Genomic DNA, 20566 nt, shown 5'->3' with positions numbered 1-20566 from the left:
AATGTTCAAGAGCCTTCCATTCCTTTTCTTGTATCAATATTAGTTTCAATTAATAATAAAAATTACACAAATTATTTTTTAGATATTAAAAATTTATGACGCGTTATGCGTGGAAAGAGAATTTTTAGAAGCACTCGAAAAGAAGACATTGGGAAAAGACAAAGCTGTCCTTCATCGTCGCTTTTTTCCCTTTTCTTTACCAAAGAGAAGGGTTCGGAAGGGAGTTTCACCGTGCGCGTGGCTACTCGCCTCTGCCTTCGTTTCAAGTTTTCACATTTCCGGCGACTTTCCGGCCGCTGCAAGCTGCGTAAGGCTCTATGTCTTTGCTCTCTAGTTACCGGAAATCTGCTGGTTAATCGCTGAATGGAGTTACTTCTTGATTTCTAGTTTGCTTTTTTTCTTTTTCTTTTGACGTGTTTGATTCAACGTAGTTTAGTTAAGGTGTCTGTTGAGATTTAGGGTTTTGAAGTGGTTGCAATTGTTGAATTTTGTTTTTTGTTCTCGTTTGTTCTGTGGGGCAAGTGGATTAGTTAGGAATTTGGTATCCAGAAGATTGGTAGTAGTACTAATTTGGCTTGGTTTGTGTATGATGGATTGGGAACTGCAAACAATGGTGCTCTGTTGCGCTGCCATGGTGAAATTTTTAGCTCAACAGATGTAGTTAGAGAGGCCAAATGGTGTAATTATGGGAAATATGCGTTTGAGATTTGTGTTACCCTTGGGACCTTTGTCACTATCATAGGGATCTAAACTATTATTTTCAAGATTAGTGAAGATGCATGTTGAAGCTCTGAAGAAGTGTTGAATCTTGGCGTTTCTACATCTCTCTCTCTCTCATTGGAAAATTATATGAAAATTTTGAAGTGTAATATACTATGATCATATAGTGTAGAACTTTCCAATTTAAAAATGAGATGTAGGCTGTAGAAATAAAATATTGAAAATTGGATTGTGGCTGCCCTCAATATATCAGCTTTTAATTATAAAGTTAATTTGCCAAACATCAGTCTATTGGACTTACAATTGCGACAAAATGCTTAGGGAGCTGACTTAATTTGGACAAATATGCTCTAATGAATTATTTATACTGGAACTCACCAGAATAAGCCCCAACATTCTTTATCATCATCGGAAATCGACTCTTCTTGATAACTTGATTTCTTTGCTCTTGTATGCAGGTCGAAGCTGATTGTGTTTGTCGGAGTACGTTAATGATGAAAATCCTATAGGTACGGAGATCATGATAATCTTTTAATTCCAACATTTCTGCTAGTTTTCTTACTATGTAAAAAGTTAAATCAGATAGGTGGCTGGGAGAGGTGCATGTGATATTGGACTCATCCGGATATTTACCTGGATATTACTTGGTGAATATTGCTAAAAAATCTCATGGTACAATAGACTTATAAAGTGGTTCACTGATTGACCTAGCAACTTATGAGACCTTAAATGTTATGGTTTGGTTCATGCATGCATAAAATCTAGGTTGTATTTGTTTTTTATCCTTAAGAAGGGAAAATATTTGTATTTCTGGCTCGAAGCATTTCTGTCAGTGGATACAAAATTACATTTCATCTACTGCCTCCAACAAAAGCAGCATTCCAATGTTCATTTTATTTGGACCTCCCTGTTAGATGTCATTTACACTGCTTTGGAGATTGCAGGTGGATGATATTGGTGTTCTATTTGAAGGAAGTTTATTGTATTCCAATTTTCAGAAGTAGCTATGCTATTGACTGGAGTGAAAGATAACCAACTCCGTGAGAGCAATAGCCAGAAGGTTCACCCGCAACCCATGGACGAGGCCATGAACCAGAAACCTGAAGCTATGGAAACCCTTATATCAAAGCTTTTTGCTAACATTTCTTCCCTTAAGTCTGCTTATATCCAGCTCCAAGGTGCTCATACACCCTATGACCCTGAAAAGATTCAAGCAGCTGATAAACTTGTAATTTCCGAGCTGAAGAAGCTATCCGAGCTCAAACACTTTTATCGAGAGAACAACCCCAAACCAGTATGTGTTTCGCCACAGGACTCGCGCCTAGCTGCAGAGATCCAAGAACAACAAAGCCTTCTGAAAACTTATGAGGTTATGGTAAAGAAATTTCAGTCTGAAATTCAGAACAAAGATTTTGAGATTCTTCACTTGCAGCAGCAGATTGAGGAGGCAAACCAGAAGAAGGTAAAACTGGAAAAGAACCTCAAGCTTAGAGGGCTATCAATGAAAGAATCAGAAGGTTCTGCAGATGAAAATGGAACTTTCCTCGTGGACTTGACATCTGATCTGTTTATATCTGCCGTTGAAGGTGCTTTTAAGGCCATTCATGATTTTTCCAAGCCATTGATCAACATGATGAAAGCAGCTGGCTGGGACCTTGATGCTGCTGCTAACTCAGTTGAACCCCATGTCGTCTATGCAAAAAGAGCTCACAAGAAATATGCATTCGAGTCGCACATATGCCAGAAAATGTTTTGTGACTTTCAGCACGAAAGTTTCTCGATCAAAGCGGACGATCTTGTATTAACAAAAGAGGAGTTCTTCCGGCAATTTCTCGCATTGAAGGACGTGGATCCATTAGACGTGCTAGGCCAAAATCCAGATTCCATATTTGGTAAATTTTGCAGGAGCAAGTACCTACTAGTGGTCCATCCAAAGATGGAGGCCTCATTCTTTGGAAATTTAGATCAGAGAAATCATGTGGGAGGGGGTGGACATCCTAGAACCCCTTTCTACCAGGTGTTTCTTAAATTGGCAAAGGCAATCTGGCTTCTACACAGGTTGGCTTACTCTTTTGATCCCAGTGTAAAGGTATTCCAGGTTAAAAGAGGAAACGAGTTCTCAGACGTTTATATGGATAGCGTGGTAAAGAATTTGGTCATCGACGAAAACGACCCCAAACCAAAAGTTGGCCTGATGGTCATGCCGGGTTTCATGATCGGAGGAACCATAATTCAGAGTCGAGTTTATCTCTCAGGCGTCAAGGTTGCTGAATAAACAAACAAACAAACATGTTCAGCAGTGGGTTGCACATCGATATCAGGAGATCAAGAACGTAGGCGTCTATGTATTATGTTTAATACGTTTTTTTGTGTTTGTTGTAATATATTGTGCTGCTATTTTTCTATCATGCTGTTGGGTTTTATGGCGAAAGAACTCTTAGTTATGTACCTCTCCCTGTCCCCCCGGTGTTTTCCGTTCATCTGCTTGCATTATGTAATGGTATTCGGGTTTATGAGCAGAGAAAATATTAATTTACAAGGCTCAAAATTTTATCAAGATACCGTTTGCAGCCAAAGGATTTTTAACAGCTAATTTTTCCACGTGGGGGAATATGTTTTTATTTATTTAATTAATTATATAAAAATAAACAAAACGAAAACATTTCAACGATTCCGTTGTAGTCTAGTTGGTTAGGATACTCGGCTCTCACCCGAGAGACCCGGGTTCAAATCCCGGCAACGGAACTTTTTTCAATCTTTTTCCTCCCAACGATGTCGTTTTAATCTATCTCAGTTTCACTCTTTTGTTCTTCACAACGATGTCGTTTGTCTTTCTCAGTTTCACATTTTTTTCCTTCATAACGACGCCGTCTTGGGCTATTTTTAGTTTCACTCTTGTTTCTTTCTAACATCATTTTGGGTAGTGTCTCTCCAAATTTGTGTAAATAATTCCTTTTAAAAAGTTTTATAAATGGCATAAACACCCCATAAGCAATATAGCTTTTCGAGTCAGCTCAAAACGATGAATAAATGTAAATTTCTCTCATAAGAAAATATAATTCAGAAATCAACACTAGAGATAGAGAGAGGAGACAATGACAAATTTTGATAGTATAAAATTCACAAAGCCGAACCTCGAAGTTATTGGATTTGGGTGTGTATAGAAGTAGAAGAGCATTAAACGTGGGCCTTTGATGGGCCTCAACACAATGGGCTTCATCACCCTCAAGCCCAACTGACAAAAATGGCTACTAATGTAAATAATAGATAAAACAGTCTTATTGCTACAACATTATTGTTCTATGTTTCCAAGCTTCAGCACTGTGGACCAATAGAAACAGGGCAGTAACAAGAATTAGTGTCGAAAATCTGGCGTCTGAATCCGAGGCCTAGTCAGGATTATGATCTCTTGCATCTGTTGATGACCACAGTGATTGATTTGATTTTGTTCATCAGTCCAGCCATGGAAATACCTTGGGAGATGAAGGCAACCGTGCTGTGAGAACTTCAACTCCAGTTTCTGTTACCTACATAACACAACCCACCCAAACACAGTATTACACACAAAATTCAACCAAACAGACTGGATTTGAACTATGGTTTTCACTTTCAGTCTAACTCGTGTCCGCTCGATTTTGGTTTTGGTTCATTTTCGGCAAAAGACCACCGATCAGCTCGCTATATTTCATTTAACAGTCAAGCCAAGAACGAGAGGATTGAAAGAAATGGTTCCTAGAGGTTGATAGACTATGGTATCCACCCACCTAGGATTTAATATCCTACTAGTTCCATTATCAACCGAATGTAGTAGGATGAAGCAGTTGGCTCGTGATTAGTCAAGGTGCACACAAGCTGGCTCAGACACACGGATATCAAAATAAAAAATGTATCAAAATAGAAAATGAATGAGAAAAAGGTAGAAAATCATTAAAGGGGGAGGGACCACTGTACGCTGGTTAGAAGGCAGTGGGGGTATTTTGCTAGCGTATATACTCTGGTAGTGAGGTAGAGGGATATCTTTTTGCTGTTTTTGTCTAGGACCTTCTTTGGGAGAGGAACGGGAGCTCTCTAATACTCCCTTGACCCTTGTAATGACCTTGAGATATAAATAATAGAACAGAGATTCTATCAGAGGTCTTAATTCCAAACAGAATTGTGTGCACAACAGATAGTTCTCCAGTCTTTGCAGTTACGGACGGTTGTGCTAATTTCCTTTTGAAAAATGTTGCAGACTATGCTTCGTTATATCTAGTTTGGAAATGCGAATATTCTGAAGGAGGGCGTAAAACTTCCATAGATGGTCAAAAAGATGGGATATCCGTAACTTGATTTAGCCAGACCATTATATTCAAAGACATTGATATCAGAAGAAGGGATGGAGAGCTAAGGACATTCATTATTACCAAGAGGGTGTGCTCAAACTGAGCACTTCGTTTGCCATCGGCAGTAACAGCAGTCCATCCATCAGGCCACATCCGATCGCGCCATACTCCTGTGATTAGAAAATTAGAACTAAATGAAAATAAGAAGAAAAATAATAACAAAAGGCAACACATGTGCTGGGATCAAGTTGAAGAATGGGGAACATGTACCTGCATTGATCATCGGTTCGATTGTAAAGGTTTGCCCGGCTTTCATGACACCGACCGCTTTGTTTCCTTGTTTTAGTACATAATTGAGAGTAAGATGTCTATATAGAGAATGCCAGCAAGATGTAGTAACATATAAACACACTAAATAATCGCTATATGCAGTTTACTTACTTCCATAATGTGGAATATTTGGGGCACAATGAAAGAGCTCTCCAATGCCATGCCCACAATATGACTTGACCTAATTGCACAAAGGAAGTGAGAAAACAAAACAAATTGTACAAAAACATTTAATCTGGTAGAAGTGATCGTGCTTTTAACTGGAAACTGAAATTAGACATTACCACAGACAAGCCGGACATCGAAGCATGACGATTAATAACTTCTCCAACATCACGAAATCTAACTCCAGGTTTCACTGATGATGATAGAAAAAGAAATCCAAAGTGAATATTTTTATTACATTATGAAATATATCTGTCACAAAAGGATTATCACAGCAACACTAAGAATTCTAATAACTACTTTCAATCTTTCCCTTGCATCTGGACTCAACACAATCCAACCTACATTTAACTTCTATTATCGTTGTTGAGATTGGTTCAAAAGAAGATCTGAGAGTGGATACAATCACAAAAACTTCACTATAGAACTTGCGCGCAGGAAAATGCAACATATTGCACATCTGTTCAAAAGTATCCTTAAAAGCCTAAACTAACTCTTCCTAGAATCCAGAAAATGATTCACTGCAATACATTATGAAGCTTCACATATTTATTCCATGCGGGATTACAAAATTCAGTTAAGCTGATGAAGAAATATCCAAAATAGTTTAAACCACCCAAGAAAAAAATCTAAAATAATTTCGAGAATTCTCTGCTTGATTTTAGAGCTTATGGATTATAACTTCCTACACGTGTAGCCACTAATAGATGACTAATCCCTGCAAGAAGTCTTGGACCATAAGGCTCGCTCTAACAAAATGTGAAAAAACTATAATATAAACAGCCTAACATACGACTTAAAAAAGAAATTTCAGTCCAGTAATAAAGAAAGTTATTCTTTCCCAACTTCTTGAAACAAAATTATAGCCCCAAACCATCTTTAAAGTACAAATTTATAGTCTTCATTCTCAATTAGCTACATGAAAGAGCATGGTCGAAGAAAGTATGACGGAGGGAGAGGGTATAGTCAATGGTGCATCATCGAACTGTTGTATACATACCCATGGCGATAGCTTTCTCCAAACACTCGTAAGTACATTGGACTAGACGTCGGGACTCTTCATCAACTTCTCCTACGAAGTACGTCTCGTTGAGATCACCTGCATTTCAAGTCAGCAATTAGCAGAAAAAAGGTACTTGTTTGTGTCAATTAAATTTGCTAAATAACACTTCTTACCATGAACCCCTTTATAGTACACAGTCACATCAACATTTACAATATCACCATCCTGTAATTTCCTGAAACAATTAGAGAAAATTTTGACTAAACCTCTACCTCATCAGATGATCAATATTAATGCATATTTCATATTTAAAGCATGAATACATTTAGACCAGCAACCTCAGGGGGGAGGGATACAAGAAATCACACAGATTCAGCAAAATGAGATGTACTACGTCCACATGAATGAGTGATTAAAATGCATACCTTGCATCAGGAATGCCGTGACAAATCACTTCATTAACAGAACTGCAAAGAAAAACAAACTGAAATTTGTATGGTTCAAAGAAAACACCAATGAATAAAATTAATGAAAATTGTACATAAATCAGTGCTTACGTGCAGCAAGACTTGGGAAAAAAATGATAATTGAGTGGAGATGGATATCCACCTGACATAATGTAAACGAAAAAAATTCAGTAACCATGGTTTCATGGTAAATGATTTTTTCCCAATCTAAATTGATCTGTAGACAACCAATATTTGGGTAAAAATGAATCTCATAATAATACATTCAAATGAAAGCAAAAAAGAAGAAGAGACCAAAATACATCTTTGACAAAGGAGGCAACAACGAGAAACGATAATCCCTTTCCTGAAAAAGGAAAGGCAGAACAGGGCTGCACTTATGCCATGTGAACTTTTGCAGATTAATTCTCAAGTAATTAGTTTTCATGAAGAAAATCAAAGGAAGCAAATTCGGGAGGCAACACTAAGAAATGGTGGCCAGTTCTTTTTCCCCCATAGTTAAGGAAATATGAAACTATAGAACATTTTTCTTTGAAGTCGTGGGTGTTCCACCAGCTTACACGCAACTAATCCATGTACAACCATCCAACCTAACCCAAACTCATAGGATATTTAGTATTGTTAAGCGACCACCAAGATTTGAAACCATAACTTCTAAGTCATTTAAGTTTTTAGCTAGCCCCTTTAATTACTAGACCACATCATGGAAGGTAAAAAAATTAATTTACAGTACCTGCAGCTATCGTTGCCTCATGAACCACATGATCAATTTCGTCAGTAGTTATACCAGGTTTAATCACTCTAGCAGCTGCATCTAAAACTTCCCTTGCAATCTGATAGATAATTTATTTAAATCACCGGTGATATTAGTAAAGCATAAATGTAAAAATAAGAACGTAAGCCACTTGAATGTTTAGAATTGAAGAGATACACATACCCTGCAAGTCTCTCTCATTTTCTCAATTTGATCTGGTTTTTTTATCTTCAAAAAGGAAAAAGAATATATGAAAAGGTCGATTGTTGGTCTATCGACTGAAATGGTCAAGTTCAATCAATACAACCAAAGTAATAGTTCAGAAACAAAAGCTTACCTCAACAACATGTTGAAAATCACTATTTGGCTCAATTTTTGGTATTCCCTGAAAATTTAGAGAAAAGGAGAGGTATTTCAGTTACAAAGTGAATGTGGAAATAGAAACAAAAAACAGCATTTATATAGTTCACAATGTCAAATGCCAAACATTTGTTTCAATAGAATTATTCATTTGTTATAGTCAATATATATAATTAAGTACAGAATAACATTCTAGAAGATCCCAACAAGAAGAAGAAAAAAAGAGAACAATACAATTCATGCGAGAGAGCCTTTAGCTCCGACTCTTAGCATTTTGACCCACTCAACAGGTTCAAAGTTTCTAACTCATTCAAATGTTTATCAGCATGTCAAAATAACTAGTGCATAACAGCCAAAGAACCAGAGTTTCAAATGATCTTTTTGGATGCACTTCTTTTTTGACAAAGACACAAGTGGGTTGGAGGAATTGAACCTTGGATGGTTACTTCAAACCAAGGACTTTGTAGTTAAGCTAACACTAATAGGCAAAAGGGCTGCAATTTTCCTTTTTTGGTAGGATACAAATTTCATTGATAAATGAAATATACGCTCTAATAGGCTACGATCATAGAAATAGGAACAGCACCAAAAAAATTTGGAACAGAAGGCCCACCTAGAAGCCACACAAATAATAGTCCCAAAATAAACTCTTTGGCGTGCTCCACATCATTGAAAATCCTTTTGTTTCTTTCCAACCAAACTTCCCAAAAAATAGCAACCTGTTGATCCAAAAAATTCTCCTTTTGTTCTTGAAGGGAGCAACACAAAGCAACTGACTGACAAAATTGTTGATAGAATTTAGCCAAGGAAACTAAAGTGAAATAGATGAAAGTCTTTTCCATACAGAAAGCAGAGAACTGGTGCTCCATGAATAAATGTTTAGCACTCATTCTCCACCTTGCAGAGGACACACCAAATATAGAGATGCACTTCTTGACGATCTTCATAAATAGAAACTTATATAGATCTATAAATTCATTTGGAGCATTTACACCAACACAGATTTACTCCAACATTGACAAACACAATATTCACAACAAAAATTACTCAGACTCACATCATCTGCCCAGTCTGGCTGGTCTATGTGGGGAGGTACAATACGCCTGCTAGATATGGGATATGGCCTTAGAGTCCTGTCAAACAACAGAGGGCAATCATGCATTGAGTGCTTCATAATAAAATATGTCACATGTCGAAATAGCAATGTAATTTGTTAATGCTATCTTCAAGTCCATAATATTAATTAACGTTGTACACAAATGGGGAGACAGTCTTGGTGTCTTCCATCATCGAGGTCATTTAGGGAACCTCCCACCAATTTTAATTCAAAGGTAAAACCAGTATGCCAATGCAAGATTATAATCTTCGGACGGAAGCTCAACATGATAGGTTTATTCACTAGAATGCCTCAAAGTTTAAATCTTGTTCAAGCACCACATGTTGAATGCTAATGGTCTCATAATATACATTTACAGCTAGCCCAAGAATACTACTTTGTTATTGTAAGTTTGGCAAAAAGAAAGAAAGATCCAAGATGGTGTGATACAACAGCTTTTTTGGAATAATGTGTGAAGCAACAAGCTCTTTAACACATTTTACCAATTTTGGGACATTAAATACATGTGTGACTTTAAGCTTTATGATTTTGCGAAACATAAAGTTTAATTGCCACATGAGTAAACAAAGTCTTGCAAATAGGAGGGAAAAAAGAAAAGAAATAAGATAGGAAGATAAAAGGAAACGATGAACGCCCACAGGAAGAGGTTGCGGTAAAAAGATTATTATCCAATTAAACAAAAGAACTAACGTGAGTGGCCAGCAAGAAAAAGATGGATGGGATATATGACGCAAGGATAAGACAAAAGATTTGATTCTTACCCCGTCCAATCAAAATGGGGAAGTTTTGGTGTTCTTGCCTGTCCTTTCTTCAAGCAATATAACCAACCTTCACTCACAAGATCTGAATTTTGTTCCCCAGAAGTACCAGTCCCTATCAAGGACAGTTTTGCTTTTAAATGTACCGATTTGTGAGTGCTCCAAGATGCCTTGAAACAATCCTGAGTGCTGTTGAGAAAGGAAATTTGAAATTTCATAAATATAATCTTTCAACACGATGCCAATATTAAACCGATCAAAGGGCAACCTAATATGGATACAATGCCATACAAGTCAAATGGTTCTTTATTTTCCAATATTGATGAATCAGTACCCGGGGTGCAATAAATTGACACAAAAATGTTTCATGCATAAGCAACCTTTTAGTTCAAGTTTCAAATGTTATACAATTACAATTTACACGCACAAGTTCTTATATGTGTAAAAAAATGCATGATAAGCTTCCAATTCACAAGTTCTCAAACTCATAGATTGTGAAGGTTTGAGCTTCCACTAATGGTGTCTACGACCCGCTTCATTTTTATTGCACATGCATCAACAATTTTTGAAGAAAAATTATGGAACAAAAAACTGACACATTTTTTGATCTAATATCCAATTCAACTTTGATGGAGGAAGGATAAATATCTATAAATAGAAGGAAATAAATACAGACCAGAAAGCAGCACCTTCACGAGGAAGCTTCAGTTCCATACACTTCGGACACCTAGAAACAAAATAAGTTGATCAGGAAAGAACTAAATAATTGAAAGGTTTTGATGGTCTCGAGGAATGAGTCGACTACAACCTTAGAAACAAACAAATTCATCAGATTATCGTAAGTTCCCAACCTTTTCTTTCAAAAGAGTATTTATGGAAATAATTTCTTACAACAAAATTTTGATTTAAACCCTGAAATATTAACACTATATATTTTGTTCATCATTACCATTATCGCACTAAGCAAATATGGATTGTTAGACGGACCAATGATAAATCACCAGATTATCAAAATCCATTAATGAAATACCGTGAAAAACTATCAAGACACAAAAGCTGTGGTGGTTTTCACTTGACACACCTTTGCTGTTTACTGATCTGCCCCTCTCCCAGTTCAACATAGTTTGAAGCAATCTTTGGCTAGCAATCCCTTCAAGCTAGAGGGAAAGGTGCAGTCAAACAATGCGGTTAAATGCCTTTTCTGGAACATTGAGTGATAAAGAAACCAGAGTTTTTTCCTAAGAAATTCAAAACTGTAAGGATATCTGGGATGTAATAGTTTTTACGGCCTCATTTTGGAGCTCTTTTCTTTCTTTTCTTATTCTTTTTTTTTTTACCGAAAAATTGGGGTTTAACCAAAAAATATATATATATTAAACAAGAACTCCATCAAAATCACCATTTCTCAAAGGTAATCAAAGATTCAAAATCCACCCCTATGTCTTGAAATATTTTTGATGTCTTTCCAACCAAAGCTCTCAAAGGAGGGCTTTAACAGCATCACTCATTAACATTAAACTAATGAATAATTACCCAATAAAATTAATAATATTAATAATTACAAAGAGCACTCCCATTAGTTTGAAACTATCAAAGCAACTAAAACTCATCGTAAGCATCGACGTCGGAATCTCATGGGGTAACTACAAAAGGGAGCTCTTATAGCATATTCGTCACCAAATTCCACCCAAATCAAAAGTCTAATCCAGTAAAGCAATATTCTCATTTTCTTCCATATCTCTCCGTGTCTCAGATTCCGCCCAAGAAACTCCAAAGAGAAGAACAATAAACTTGCAAAGGGAGTAACTATCTTCCAAGTTCCATCAACTTGATTCTAAATTCACAACTCCCTCCCCCAAACTAAGCAACTAAACTTTATCCACAGAACACAAAACAACTCGCATTCCTTTAACATTCAGAACCGAATCAAACATGTGAACTAATATAGCTACTGGAAAAACTTGAAAAGGAAGATTAAAAAACACATACTGAAGGTGCGAAGGTTTGCCGCATCGCACGCAAGATAAGGTAACAGTTTCGGCCGCATCTGAACCGCCGGCCATCGGACCCAGTAGCACGGAAACCACCTTCTTCGGCCGCCGGAAACTAACAGTGCGAAGGAAATATGAGGAAGGTTTTGGAAAAGTTGATCGACTGTGGTTCCGTTTCGTTTTAAGTATTCGCCTCCCTCGATCGCTCGCTCAAGAATGCTCAAACACACTTATTGAGATATGTAATGAGATAATAAAGCCGCCATTGCCAACCAAACAAAGCGCCTGTAGCTCAGAGGATAGAGCGTCTGTTTCCTAAGCAGAAAGTCGTAGGTTCGACCCCTACCTGGCGCGTGATTTTCATCTTTTTGGTTATTTTATTTTTTACTTAACTTGTAGAACACTTCGTTTTAATTAAAAAAATTAGGATAATTTTCTCTCTTTTTTCCGTATTTTATTTTACTTTACTTGTACAACACTTCGTTTTATTTAAAAATAATTTTATTTTTTTCCCTTATTTTATTTTTACTGAACTTGTAGAACACTTCGTTTATTTCAAAAATTAGAATCATTTTTTTAATTTCCTTTTCAAATTTTAATAATAAAAGGAAGTTTAATAGGTTAAAATGTTTACCTACGTAATTTAAATTTTCCCTTTTCTCCTTGTTTTAACTAGTAACTTCGTTTTATTTTTTCTTTTTAAATAAGAATGATATTTTTGTTTTATTTTTAAAAAATTAATACAAGTTGAATATGTAAAATGTTTACCTACGTAATTAAATTTAATAATTTCTCAAATATATTTATGCTCGTACAAATATAAAAACACGCATCCAATTATGTAAACCAATTCGTTTTATTTGTAAAAATACAAAATTAAGAATGTTTTTGTTTTGTTTTGTTTTTTTCTCAAATTTTAATAATAAAAATTGATACAGAAAATGTTTACCTACACAATTTAATTTTTAACTTCTTCGTTACATTTATACATGCACATACGTAATTTAATTTGATCCGTGTAATATAAACACATAGCGCACAACACTTAACAACAAAAATCTGTAAAATGTTTACTTATATAATTTAATTCAATTGGTTCGCATAATATTTATGCTTACTTGCTTATACAACACTCACGTGCATAATTATTGATCCACAGCTTCCTTTTATTTATATATAAAAAAACGAGAACAACACTTTTGTTTCCTTTTACAAAATTTAATAACAAACAATAATCTTAATATGGTAAAATATTTAACTTTGTACTTCAATGATTCGCGTAACAATTTGAAATATTTATGGTTATACAACATGCACGTGAGCTTTTGCACGTTTTCGTTCATCTAGTAAATATTCGATCCGACTTGGAGAGGAAAGATTGCCTCAGTTCGAATTGTTCTCTCCGGTGTTGCCGGTAGGTCGTGCATAATTATATTCATCCATATGACATTTGACATCACTATAACTCTCACAGCTTTAAATAGAAAGAAAGAAGAAATCTCAAAAAATATATAAATATGTATATATATTGATTTCGTTAGGAAGCATGGTGCTTTAAAACTTAAGTATTATATCAACTAAAATATTAGTCTCGCATTTATGAAAACGTGGATAAATATCTCAAATAAAATGTCAATATCAATAAATAATTATAACAAATTAAAGAATCAAAGTCAACAAATAAACCTTTGAAGTTAAAAATTATAATTGTTAATACTATTTCCTTATTAACTACATATTTTATTTTTCTTATATTTTGTCTATTTTTATAAGATATAATGGAAAATTACATAATTATAATATATAAAATATAAATGGTTGTTGTTTCAAACAGCGCCCATGGCCTAATGGATAAGGCGTCTGACTTCTAATCAGGCGATTGTGGGTTCGAGTCCCACTGGGCGTGCTTTATATATTTTTATTTTTAATTTCATTATTTATTTAGTCCCTCTCATTATGATTTTTATCGCTATTCAAATTCCACGTGTATATATATATATTTTCAAGCAGAGGACCAAGAGCTCGAATTCCTGCCTGGAAGGGCACTCCGGTCACCGGAATCCAATCGCGGCCGTGGAGAAAACCGCCGACCGTAAACCTTCCGGCCTCCAGATCGCCCCGAAAAATGTGAAATCCGGGCCAATTAACCCTAAATCGAGTGGAAGAACCGCGGCCGGTGTTCTTATATTCACCATAAAACAGAGTCGACAGAGGAAAATCCCCTTCCCATTCTCCCCACCCACGCGGATCGATCAATCCCTCCAGATCCGTCGCCATAACCACCGTCCTCGAGTACCGCTTCCACGGCCGGCCGAGGAACGTTCTGAATTCGCCCTGTACGGCGGCGAATTCCGGTGCCGCCCTGACTCGCGAGCCGTGGATCGAAATTCCGGTGTTCTCCGCCGGATCGTCGCGGCCATGGGCGGTGATCATGTTGGCTTGGTGGCGCATCGGCCGCCGGACGAAGATTTCGCAGTTCTGGAGGACGGCGGCGGAGTTTCCGAAGATGAAATCGACGGTGCCGTATATGCGGCAGTCGCGGTAGAATTGGCGGAGGGAGTCCTGGTAGCCTTTGATTGTGCAGCGGTAGACGACGGCGAGGTCGGAATTTACCCGCAGCGCCACCGCCTGGTGCTTTTCCGGCCCGGCGGTGTTCTCGAATGTGATGTCCCTTGCCCAAAATCCGTCGCCGGAGACGCCTGCTCATACCAAAGTTTCATCAAAGTTAATTTTGTAAGCTTCATTAATTTTAAATGCCTCCATAAACCTTTATATATTTTATTATTATTTTCAATATTATTAAATAATATTTTATTGTTTTGTGATAAATACGTTTCGCCTCACCAAATGTTGCTGAGCTGTAAGTGGTGGCGCCGTCCGGCACGTTGCGGCTGCCGGTGATGGTGGTTCTGTCGGCGCCGTCGCCGACAATAAACACATTCTTCAATTGCATCCCGATTTCCACGTTCTCCCTGTAAACTCCGGCTTTCACGTAAATCACCACTCGCTCCGACCGCCGTCTCCGGCCACTCCTCGCCAGAGCCGCCACCGCGTCGTTTATGGTTCTGTGTGTGCCGGAGCCGTCCATCGCCACCACATAGTCCGCCTTCGACGTCGCCGGATTCCATTTCGCCAAGTCGATTCCTCTATTTTTCGTCAATTTCTGCTCCTCCCATCGTTTCAATCCTGAATTCAAAAGTCCATATGTATCTTTTAAATAAATACATTGAGACGTGAGAAAAATACAATTAGGCGACAACTTTTTTTCATGAGATACAACATGTTGGGAGAGTTGAATCGCGTGACTTTTTGTTCAGAAATATGTATTGGGAGAGTTGAATCGCGTGACTTTTTGTTCAGAAATATGTATTTGAATTGACTATGCTCGTTGGGCTAATTAGGTGACAACTTAATTCTTATAAGGATATTTTATTTTATTTTTTATTTTTTATATTTTAAGGGTAAACTAGTTGCTAAATAAGTAGAAAAATACATGCTTATCCATCACACTCATTCAAATACATATGCTTATCTATCACACTCACTCACACTTAAGTAGGTGTGAAAATTGGAACTTACAATCTTACCGACAAATGCTTAAATAACTAATTGACTTACGCTTTATGTATGATTTATACAATACATAAATCTATAGACACATCATCTATAGATAAAGTGTTAATATACTTTATTTTATCACCAATGTAGTAAACATATAAATCACATCATTATTAAATGAGTTCTTATCGTTGTGCAATTTTTATAATATATTTTATAAAATATTTATATATACCCAACCCATCAATTGAGATATATTGAATTCAATTTATCAACCCATCAATTTAAGCCAATTTTAAGCTTTGGGAAGGATAGTTTATCAATGCTTCACAAAATGTTTGCAAAACTTCAATTTTAAAAGTGAAAATTCTAGTAAACCTAACAGCAAGATGGATACTTTTTTAGATTGTTCTTTATCCCTAAATATTCGATCACATTTTAGATTTTAGATGGTTCTTGTCCCTAAATATTTGATAGGTAAAAGAGAGAAATCCAAACCTAAATACTCAAAGAAAATAATAGTGAATTGTCTGAAAATAATAATAAGTTGGTCAATTTTGTAAAGACAGGAGTCAAATATTTTCAGGTATTTTTTTAGTACCATATTTATTATTAGTAGACTAAAAACATAGAAAACAATTAATTTTGAACATTAAGACGACCACGAATAAAGATACGAAACGAAACAAAAAAGAAAAAAAAAAAAACGATTTTCAGTGATATATTTAAATAGAAAACTAATAACTTCGAATATCCGAATGAATGCAACGTCGGAAGTACGTGTGGTCACCATTACGCTCCTCCACGGCGGCGATTTTCTCGTATAAACGCAGAGCTCCGGCGAGTAACGCAGTCAAATTATTCTTCCTATCCGCCGCAGCTCCGACCTCTTCCAGGCCGTCCGTACAACTCCGATGATTAGCCACGGCGGCGCTGATCCACGTCCGAGCATCTTCCGCCGTATAATTTCCTCCGAACAGCAGCTCCGCCAGCCGCGCGTCGGCCTCCTCGTAAAGCCTGGTGCAATAACCGAGCGCGGCCTCAACAAAATTCCGCCGTTCAAAGCGGCGTCGTTTTAACTCACCTGTCCCGGTCACGGAGCCTCGGACCGAGTCTCTGGCCTCCATAACTATGGTCCGGGCCAACTGAACCTCCCGGTCTGGGTCGTGGAATGACGAAATTGAGGAAGCCACGGCTAGGAGGAGGAGAAGAAAGGCCGCGAAGGGAGAGGGCATTTTGGTAATTGCGGCAGGTGGATGAAGAGAAAATTTAAATAATGTGGGGAAAACCGGAAATGGGTATTATATTAATTGATATATTATATATATAGGTGGGTGTGGAGAGAGGGGAAGTGGGTGTGACTTGTGAGAAACACCTGTTATGTGGGTGTAGCCAAGTGTCGATGGGGTGGGAACAGAAATTTTTAACTATATATTATATCAACCGTTCATGCATATATAATTATATTCATATTGAAGTTCAGGTACGTGTTTTGTTTGGTTGAAGAATGTAGGAATGAGAATAGAAATCATAGCAAAGCATCGTTGAAGAATTTACTGTCTTGAAAACAATTTAACACAACATTCCACGAGTGTAAATTCGAAATTGGAATTGAAAAACTAGTCCATGATTTTTCTTTAAAAATCGAGAGAGAAAGTGATAGAAATTTATGAAAAAAACTCTTATCTAATTCCCTACTATCATTTTCCTCCTAATCATAGACCCATATATTTGGGGAGACTAAGAAAATTGTTATAAAAGTAAATTAAAAATTATTAATGCATACAATTAATTTATAAACGTTATCATTCTTATAAATAATCAACGTTTAATTATAAAACAATTATTAAATTTCAATAAATATTTAAGGAAAAGTTTCCAAAATCATAACAATTTTCTACAAATATTTTTTCCTTTCTTATTCCCAACGAACAATATTATAGAGATCAAAATAAAATTTTGTCGATTAATTACAAATATAAAAGAACAATTTTTTGAAATAACAAATATAGAAAAACAGAACAAACGGTCCAACCTAAACTCGTTTATAATTTTTTTTTTAATGGTCTTGAAATTTCTATCAAAACGATGGACTACATGGTGGATAAACATTTATTGTTTATTTAATCTATCGGTGATATAGCCTATCTTTTGTTTGTAGACGTTAATGAGTGATATATAATGATGATAAAATAATGTTTAAATAGACTGGCAACAAAATTTTAAAAGTTATAATTTTATACTTATGTTAACCTAAGTTGTCATTCATTAGAATTTTCATTTGTTTTATACAAAGAATATAATCATTCAATAAAAAAAAAATGAAACGAGGATGGTTTGAACCATTTTGCTACTTCTCTCTAGATAAAGATAGAACATAAATAGCATTAAATCAAATTAAAATTTTATATACGTAAAATCATACTAATGTCATATTTTAAAAAGGAAGAAAAAGTTTGGCACATATATTTTAAAGTTCGAAAACAATATTTAATAGTAATTATGTCAAAACTTTATGTTTGATCAAGAAGTAGATCAAGTCAGCGAACCTCGACTTGAATAGAGGATGAGTTGGAAAACAAATTGGAGATGTATCACGCAGGGAACCTGCAAAACAAAAGATACTCTAGATATTCAACAATATCTACGACAAGATTTCAATGGCTCTTTAAGGTAATCGTTAATCGCGGCACATTGTTATGGAGTCTAGGAATTGACTTGAAGATAAGCAGGTTGATTCTACCAAAGAATGGGAACGGAACTTAAGAAAGCTTGTTTGACTCGGTCGTATTGGACGTCGGCTCTGCCTCGAAGAATATCACCGAAGGAATGAGAATTTAGCTGTTGCATTTGGCGATGTCTACTAGAGAAGGTGAGCCAATGCTTCAAGGAAGATTACTGTTAGAGATTTCCACAGATTTCACTGCTTCAAGGGTGGCCCAATGCTCTTGTGGAGATTATTGGTGAACTTTAATGGCATTGACCACTGTTTCAGATTATTATTCTTTCAGCCAAATAGATTGACAAGAAGATAATGTCGAGGTATTGTCTCACATGAACTACCTTCGTTTTCTATTTTCTTAGTACAACACGTGGAGTTCAACTTATGACTTGTTGGTCGGAGATAGATGTCTTAACTAATTGAGCTATGTTTTATTTTATTTCCATTAACATTTTATTTTGTTAAAAACATTTAAATTTTTTTTTTTGAAAGGTAAAAACATTTAAATTAAACTTGGTAATTCACCATTTACTCATTGGAACATTATAAAATTGATAACTTAGTATATTGATCTCTTAAGAGTGGGTCAAATGTCTAATTTTATCCTCTGTTTACAACGCTAGGCAGGCTTCCATTTTGGGCTGGGCCTTGTCTTCTTAAAGTCCATATGAAATCTCCTAATCAGTTAGTTGACTAGGTTTGGGCCTTGGACTATCCACGGCCTATCATTGGACTCGAGGCCCAATTATCCGATTCAGCTTAAGGGAAGCCACATGCTCGAGTTTTGTGGGCTTAACCAATCTTCCAAGTTCCAACTAACCAAATCCATTGATCCGATCCATTAATGGCCCATTTGATGTTCTCGTTTCCTATTTTATTAAGAAACCTAAGCATCTTACAACTAATTATGTTTCTTATTTGTCATTTTTCGATAACATTTTCAGAATTGTATAGAAATTTCAGAAACAATCCAAACAAGTTTGTTGTTTGTTGTTTCCATTTTCAATTTGTTACAAAACATAAATATAAATATTGTCTGATCATCTTTAAATTCATGGGTATTGAAAGTCCCATGCAATTATAAGAAAAGGAACCTTACCAAACAAGTCTAAATAGCCCTTCAAATTAAATCTCTCCCAATAATTAATACAGTGTGTAAGACTCGTTTGATATGTAATCTAGATTCTACGAATATCTATTTGGTGGATTTATTTTTAAAACTCGTTTTTGGAAATCTAAACTATGAAAATACTGATCATTTTTGTTATGAATTCTTTTTGGACCTTCCGATCGGAAATAAGTGTCTTAGGTTGGCAAGTAATTTCGAATTTAGAAGGAATCAAAACATAGGAAGAAGTTAAAAAGGAGAAAAACAAGCTTCTAAAAGTGATTATGATAATGTAGGAAGAGGATTGATGGGAAGCTCTCCACTAGAGAGTTTACAATAAAAGCGGCTCTGGGATAAGCCGTTGGGAAGGCGCCACGTGTGGGTTGGAGTCAAAGTCAAACATTCGAACGGTTGTTGATCTACCGATGGTCCCGTCGGCGAGAATCCAGGGTTTTTGGCCGTAGTGCCGTGTTTCGAATAATCACATCTAAAAAATTTTTAAACTGCTCAGTTTCCTCTTTCTTCAGTTTCTAGGACGTGTACCTTACGGATAAGGACGATGACGGGACTCGATTCCCTTTGACTTTTATTTTTATTTTTATTTTTCTATAACAATATATATACAAACTAATTATGTATATGATAAATATAAACTTTTAATGTTAGTATCTAAATATTTTTTCTAACAATATGTATAAAAATTAATTATGTATATGATAAATATAAACTTTTAATGTTGTATCTAAAATTTTAAAAAACATACCCCGATTACATTGTTATGAGTTTGAATTAACTACCAAATATATTATACTAAAAGAAAATTAAAAAAACATGTCTCATCAATCATGACTCACTTTTTTATTTCGACTCAACGTATCGTCATTGTTTTCGGATGGAGTTTATTGACATGCTCACATTGAAACTAGAGAGATTCTTTAGATATATTGTTTTCGTGTCTCTCTTTTTAATTGATTGGAAAGGGGAAATTATCGCTTCCATTTTAAATACATTTTTTTAAGTTTAAGATTTTATTAGATACAAAATAATAGTTTATAAACTTATTAAATATTTTTCTAAAATTGAAAAATTTATTAGACGCACCATTAATAGTTCATAACTTATAAAATACTTAGTTAAATAACTAATTATGGCAGGTGAATAGCATTTTTATACCAATTTTTTAATCAGCCA

The 20566-nt window shown here is 35.7% G+C and overlaps 3 protein-coding genes and 3 non-coding genes across 8 annotated transcripts; 4 read left to right on the top strand and 2 right to left on the bottom strand.

Moving 5' to 3' along the window:
* Positions 1-151: 151 nt before the first annotated feature.
* Positions 152-3277, top strand: LOC111016074 (myosin-4 protein (DUF641)). Of its 2 annotated transcripts, none has more exons than XM_022291352.2 (3): positions 152-307; positions 1179-1229; positions 1719-3277. In XM_022291352.2, exon 3 carries the CDS (start codon positions 1727-1729, stop codon positions 2993-2995), a length of 1269 nt encoding a protein of 422 aa, XP_022147044.1. In that variant the 5' UTR covers positions 152-307; positions 1179-1229; positions 1719-1726; the 3' UTR covers positions 2996-3277. The 2 variants fall into 2 exon arrangements, with proteins under 2 accessions (XP_022147044.1, XP_022147045.1); XM_022291353.2 differs by having other exon boundaries at positions 1665-3277.
* Positions 3278-3392: 115 nt separating this feature from the next.
* Positions 3393-3465, top strand: TRNAE-CUC (transfer RNA glutamic acid (anticodon CUC)). Its single transcript has one exon. It is a non-coding gene; the product is annotated as a tRNA-Glu (tRNA).
* A 343-nt stretch (positions 3466-3808) lies between these two features.
* MAP1A (methionine aminopeptidase 1A) lies at positions 3809-12206 on the bottom strand. Of its 2 annotated transcripts, XM_088124476.1 has the most exons (17): positions 11986-12183; positions 11078-11153; positions 10673-10723; positions 10000-10185; positions 9179-9254; positions 8099-8146; positions 7945-7989; positions 7741-7840; positions 7098-7149; positions 6966-7007; positions 6714-6775; positions 6538-6636; positions 5657-5730; positions 5484-5553; positions 5313-5378; positions 5124-5212; positions 3809-4247 (listed from the first exon to the last, which is right to left on the bottom strand). In XM_088124476.1, the coding sequence occupies exons 3-17, from the start codon at positions 10708-10710 to the stop codon at positions 4173-4175; spliced, it is 1122 nt and encodes a 373-aa protein (XP_087980602.1). In that variant the 5' UTR covers positions 10711-10723; positions 11078-11153; positions 11986-12183; the 3' UTR covers positions 3809-4172. The 2 variants fall into 2 exon arrangements, with proteins under 2 accessions (XP_087980602.1, XP_022147078.1); XM_022291386.2 differs by lacking the exon at positions 11078-11153 and having other exon boundaries at positions 11986-12206.
* Positions 12207-12268: 62 nt separating this feature from the next.
* On the top strand, positions 12269-12341 carry TRNAR-CCU (transfer RNA arginine (anticodon CCU)). Its single transcript has one exon. It is a non-coding gene; the product is annotated as a tRNA-Arg (tRNA).
* Positions 12342-13768: 1427 nt separating this feature from the next.
* Positions 13769-16830, bottom strand: LOC111015995 (Plant invertase/pectin methylesterase inhibitor superfamily). The gene is made up of 3 exons (XM_022291217.2): positions 16336-16830; positions 14832-15173; positions 13769-14686 (listed from the first exon to the last, which is right to left on the bottom strand). Exons 1-3 carry the CDS (start codon positions 16778-16780, stop codon positions 13929-13931), a joined length of 1545 nt encoding a protein of 514 aa, XP_022146909.1. The 5' UTR covers positions 16781-16830; the 3' UTR covers positions 13769-13928.
* Positions 13821-13893, top strand: TRNAR-UCU (transfer RNA arginine (anticodon UCU)). The gene has a single exon. It is a non-coding gene; the product is annotated as a tRNA-Arg (tRNA).
* Positions 16831-20566: the final 3736 nt, after the last annotated feature.

The sequence above is a fragment of the Momordica charantia genome (assembly GCF_013281855.1).
Source record: "Momordica charantia cultivar OHB3-1 chromosome 5 unlocalized genomic scaffold, Mcharantia_2.0 BLBB01000005.1, whole genome shotgun sequence".
Taxonomy (NCBI): domain Eukaryota; kingdom Viridiplantae; phylum Streptophyta; class Magnoliopsida; order Cucurbitales; family Cucurbitaceae; genus Momordica; species Momordica charantia.
This window is presented reverse-complemented; position numbering and strand designations above follow the sequence as displayed.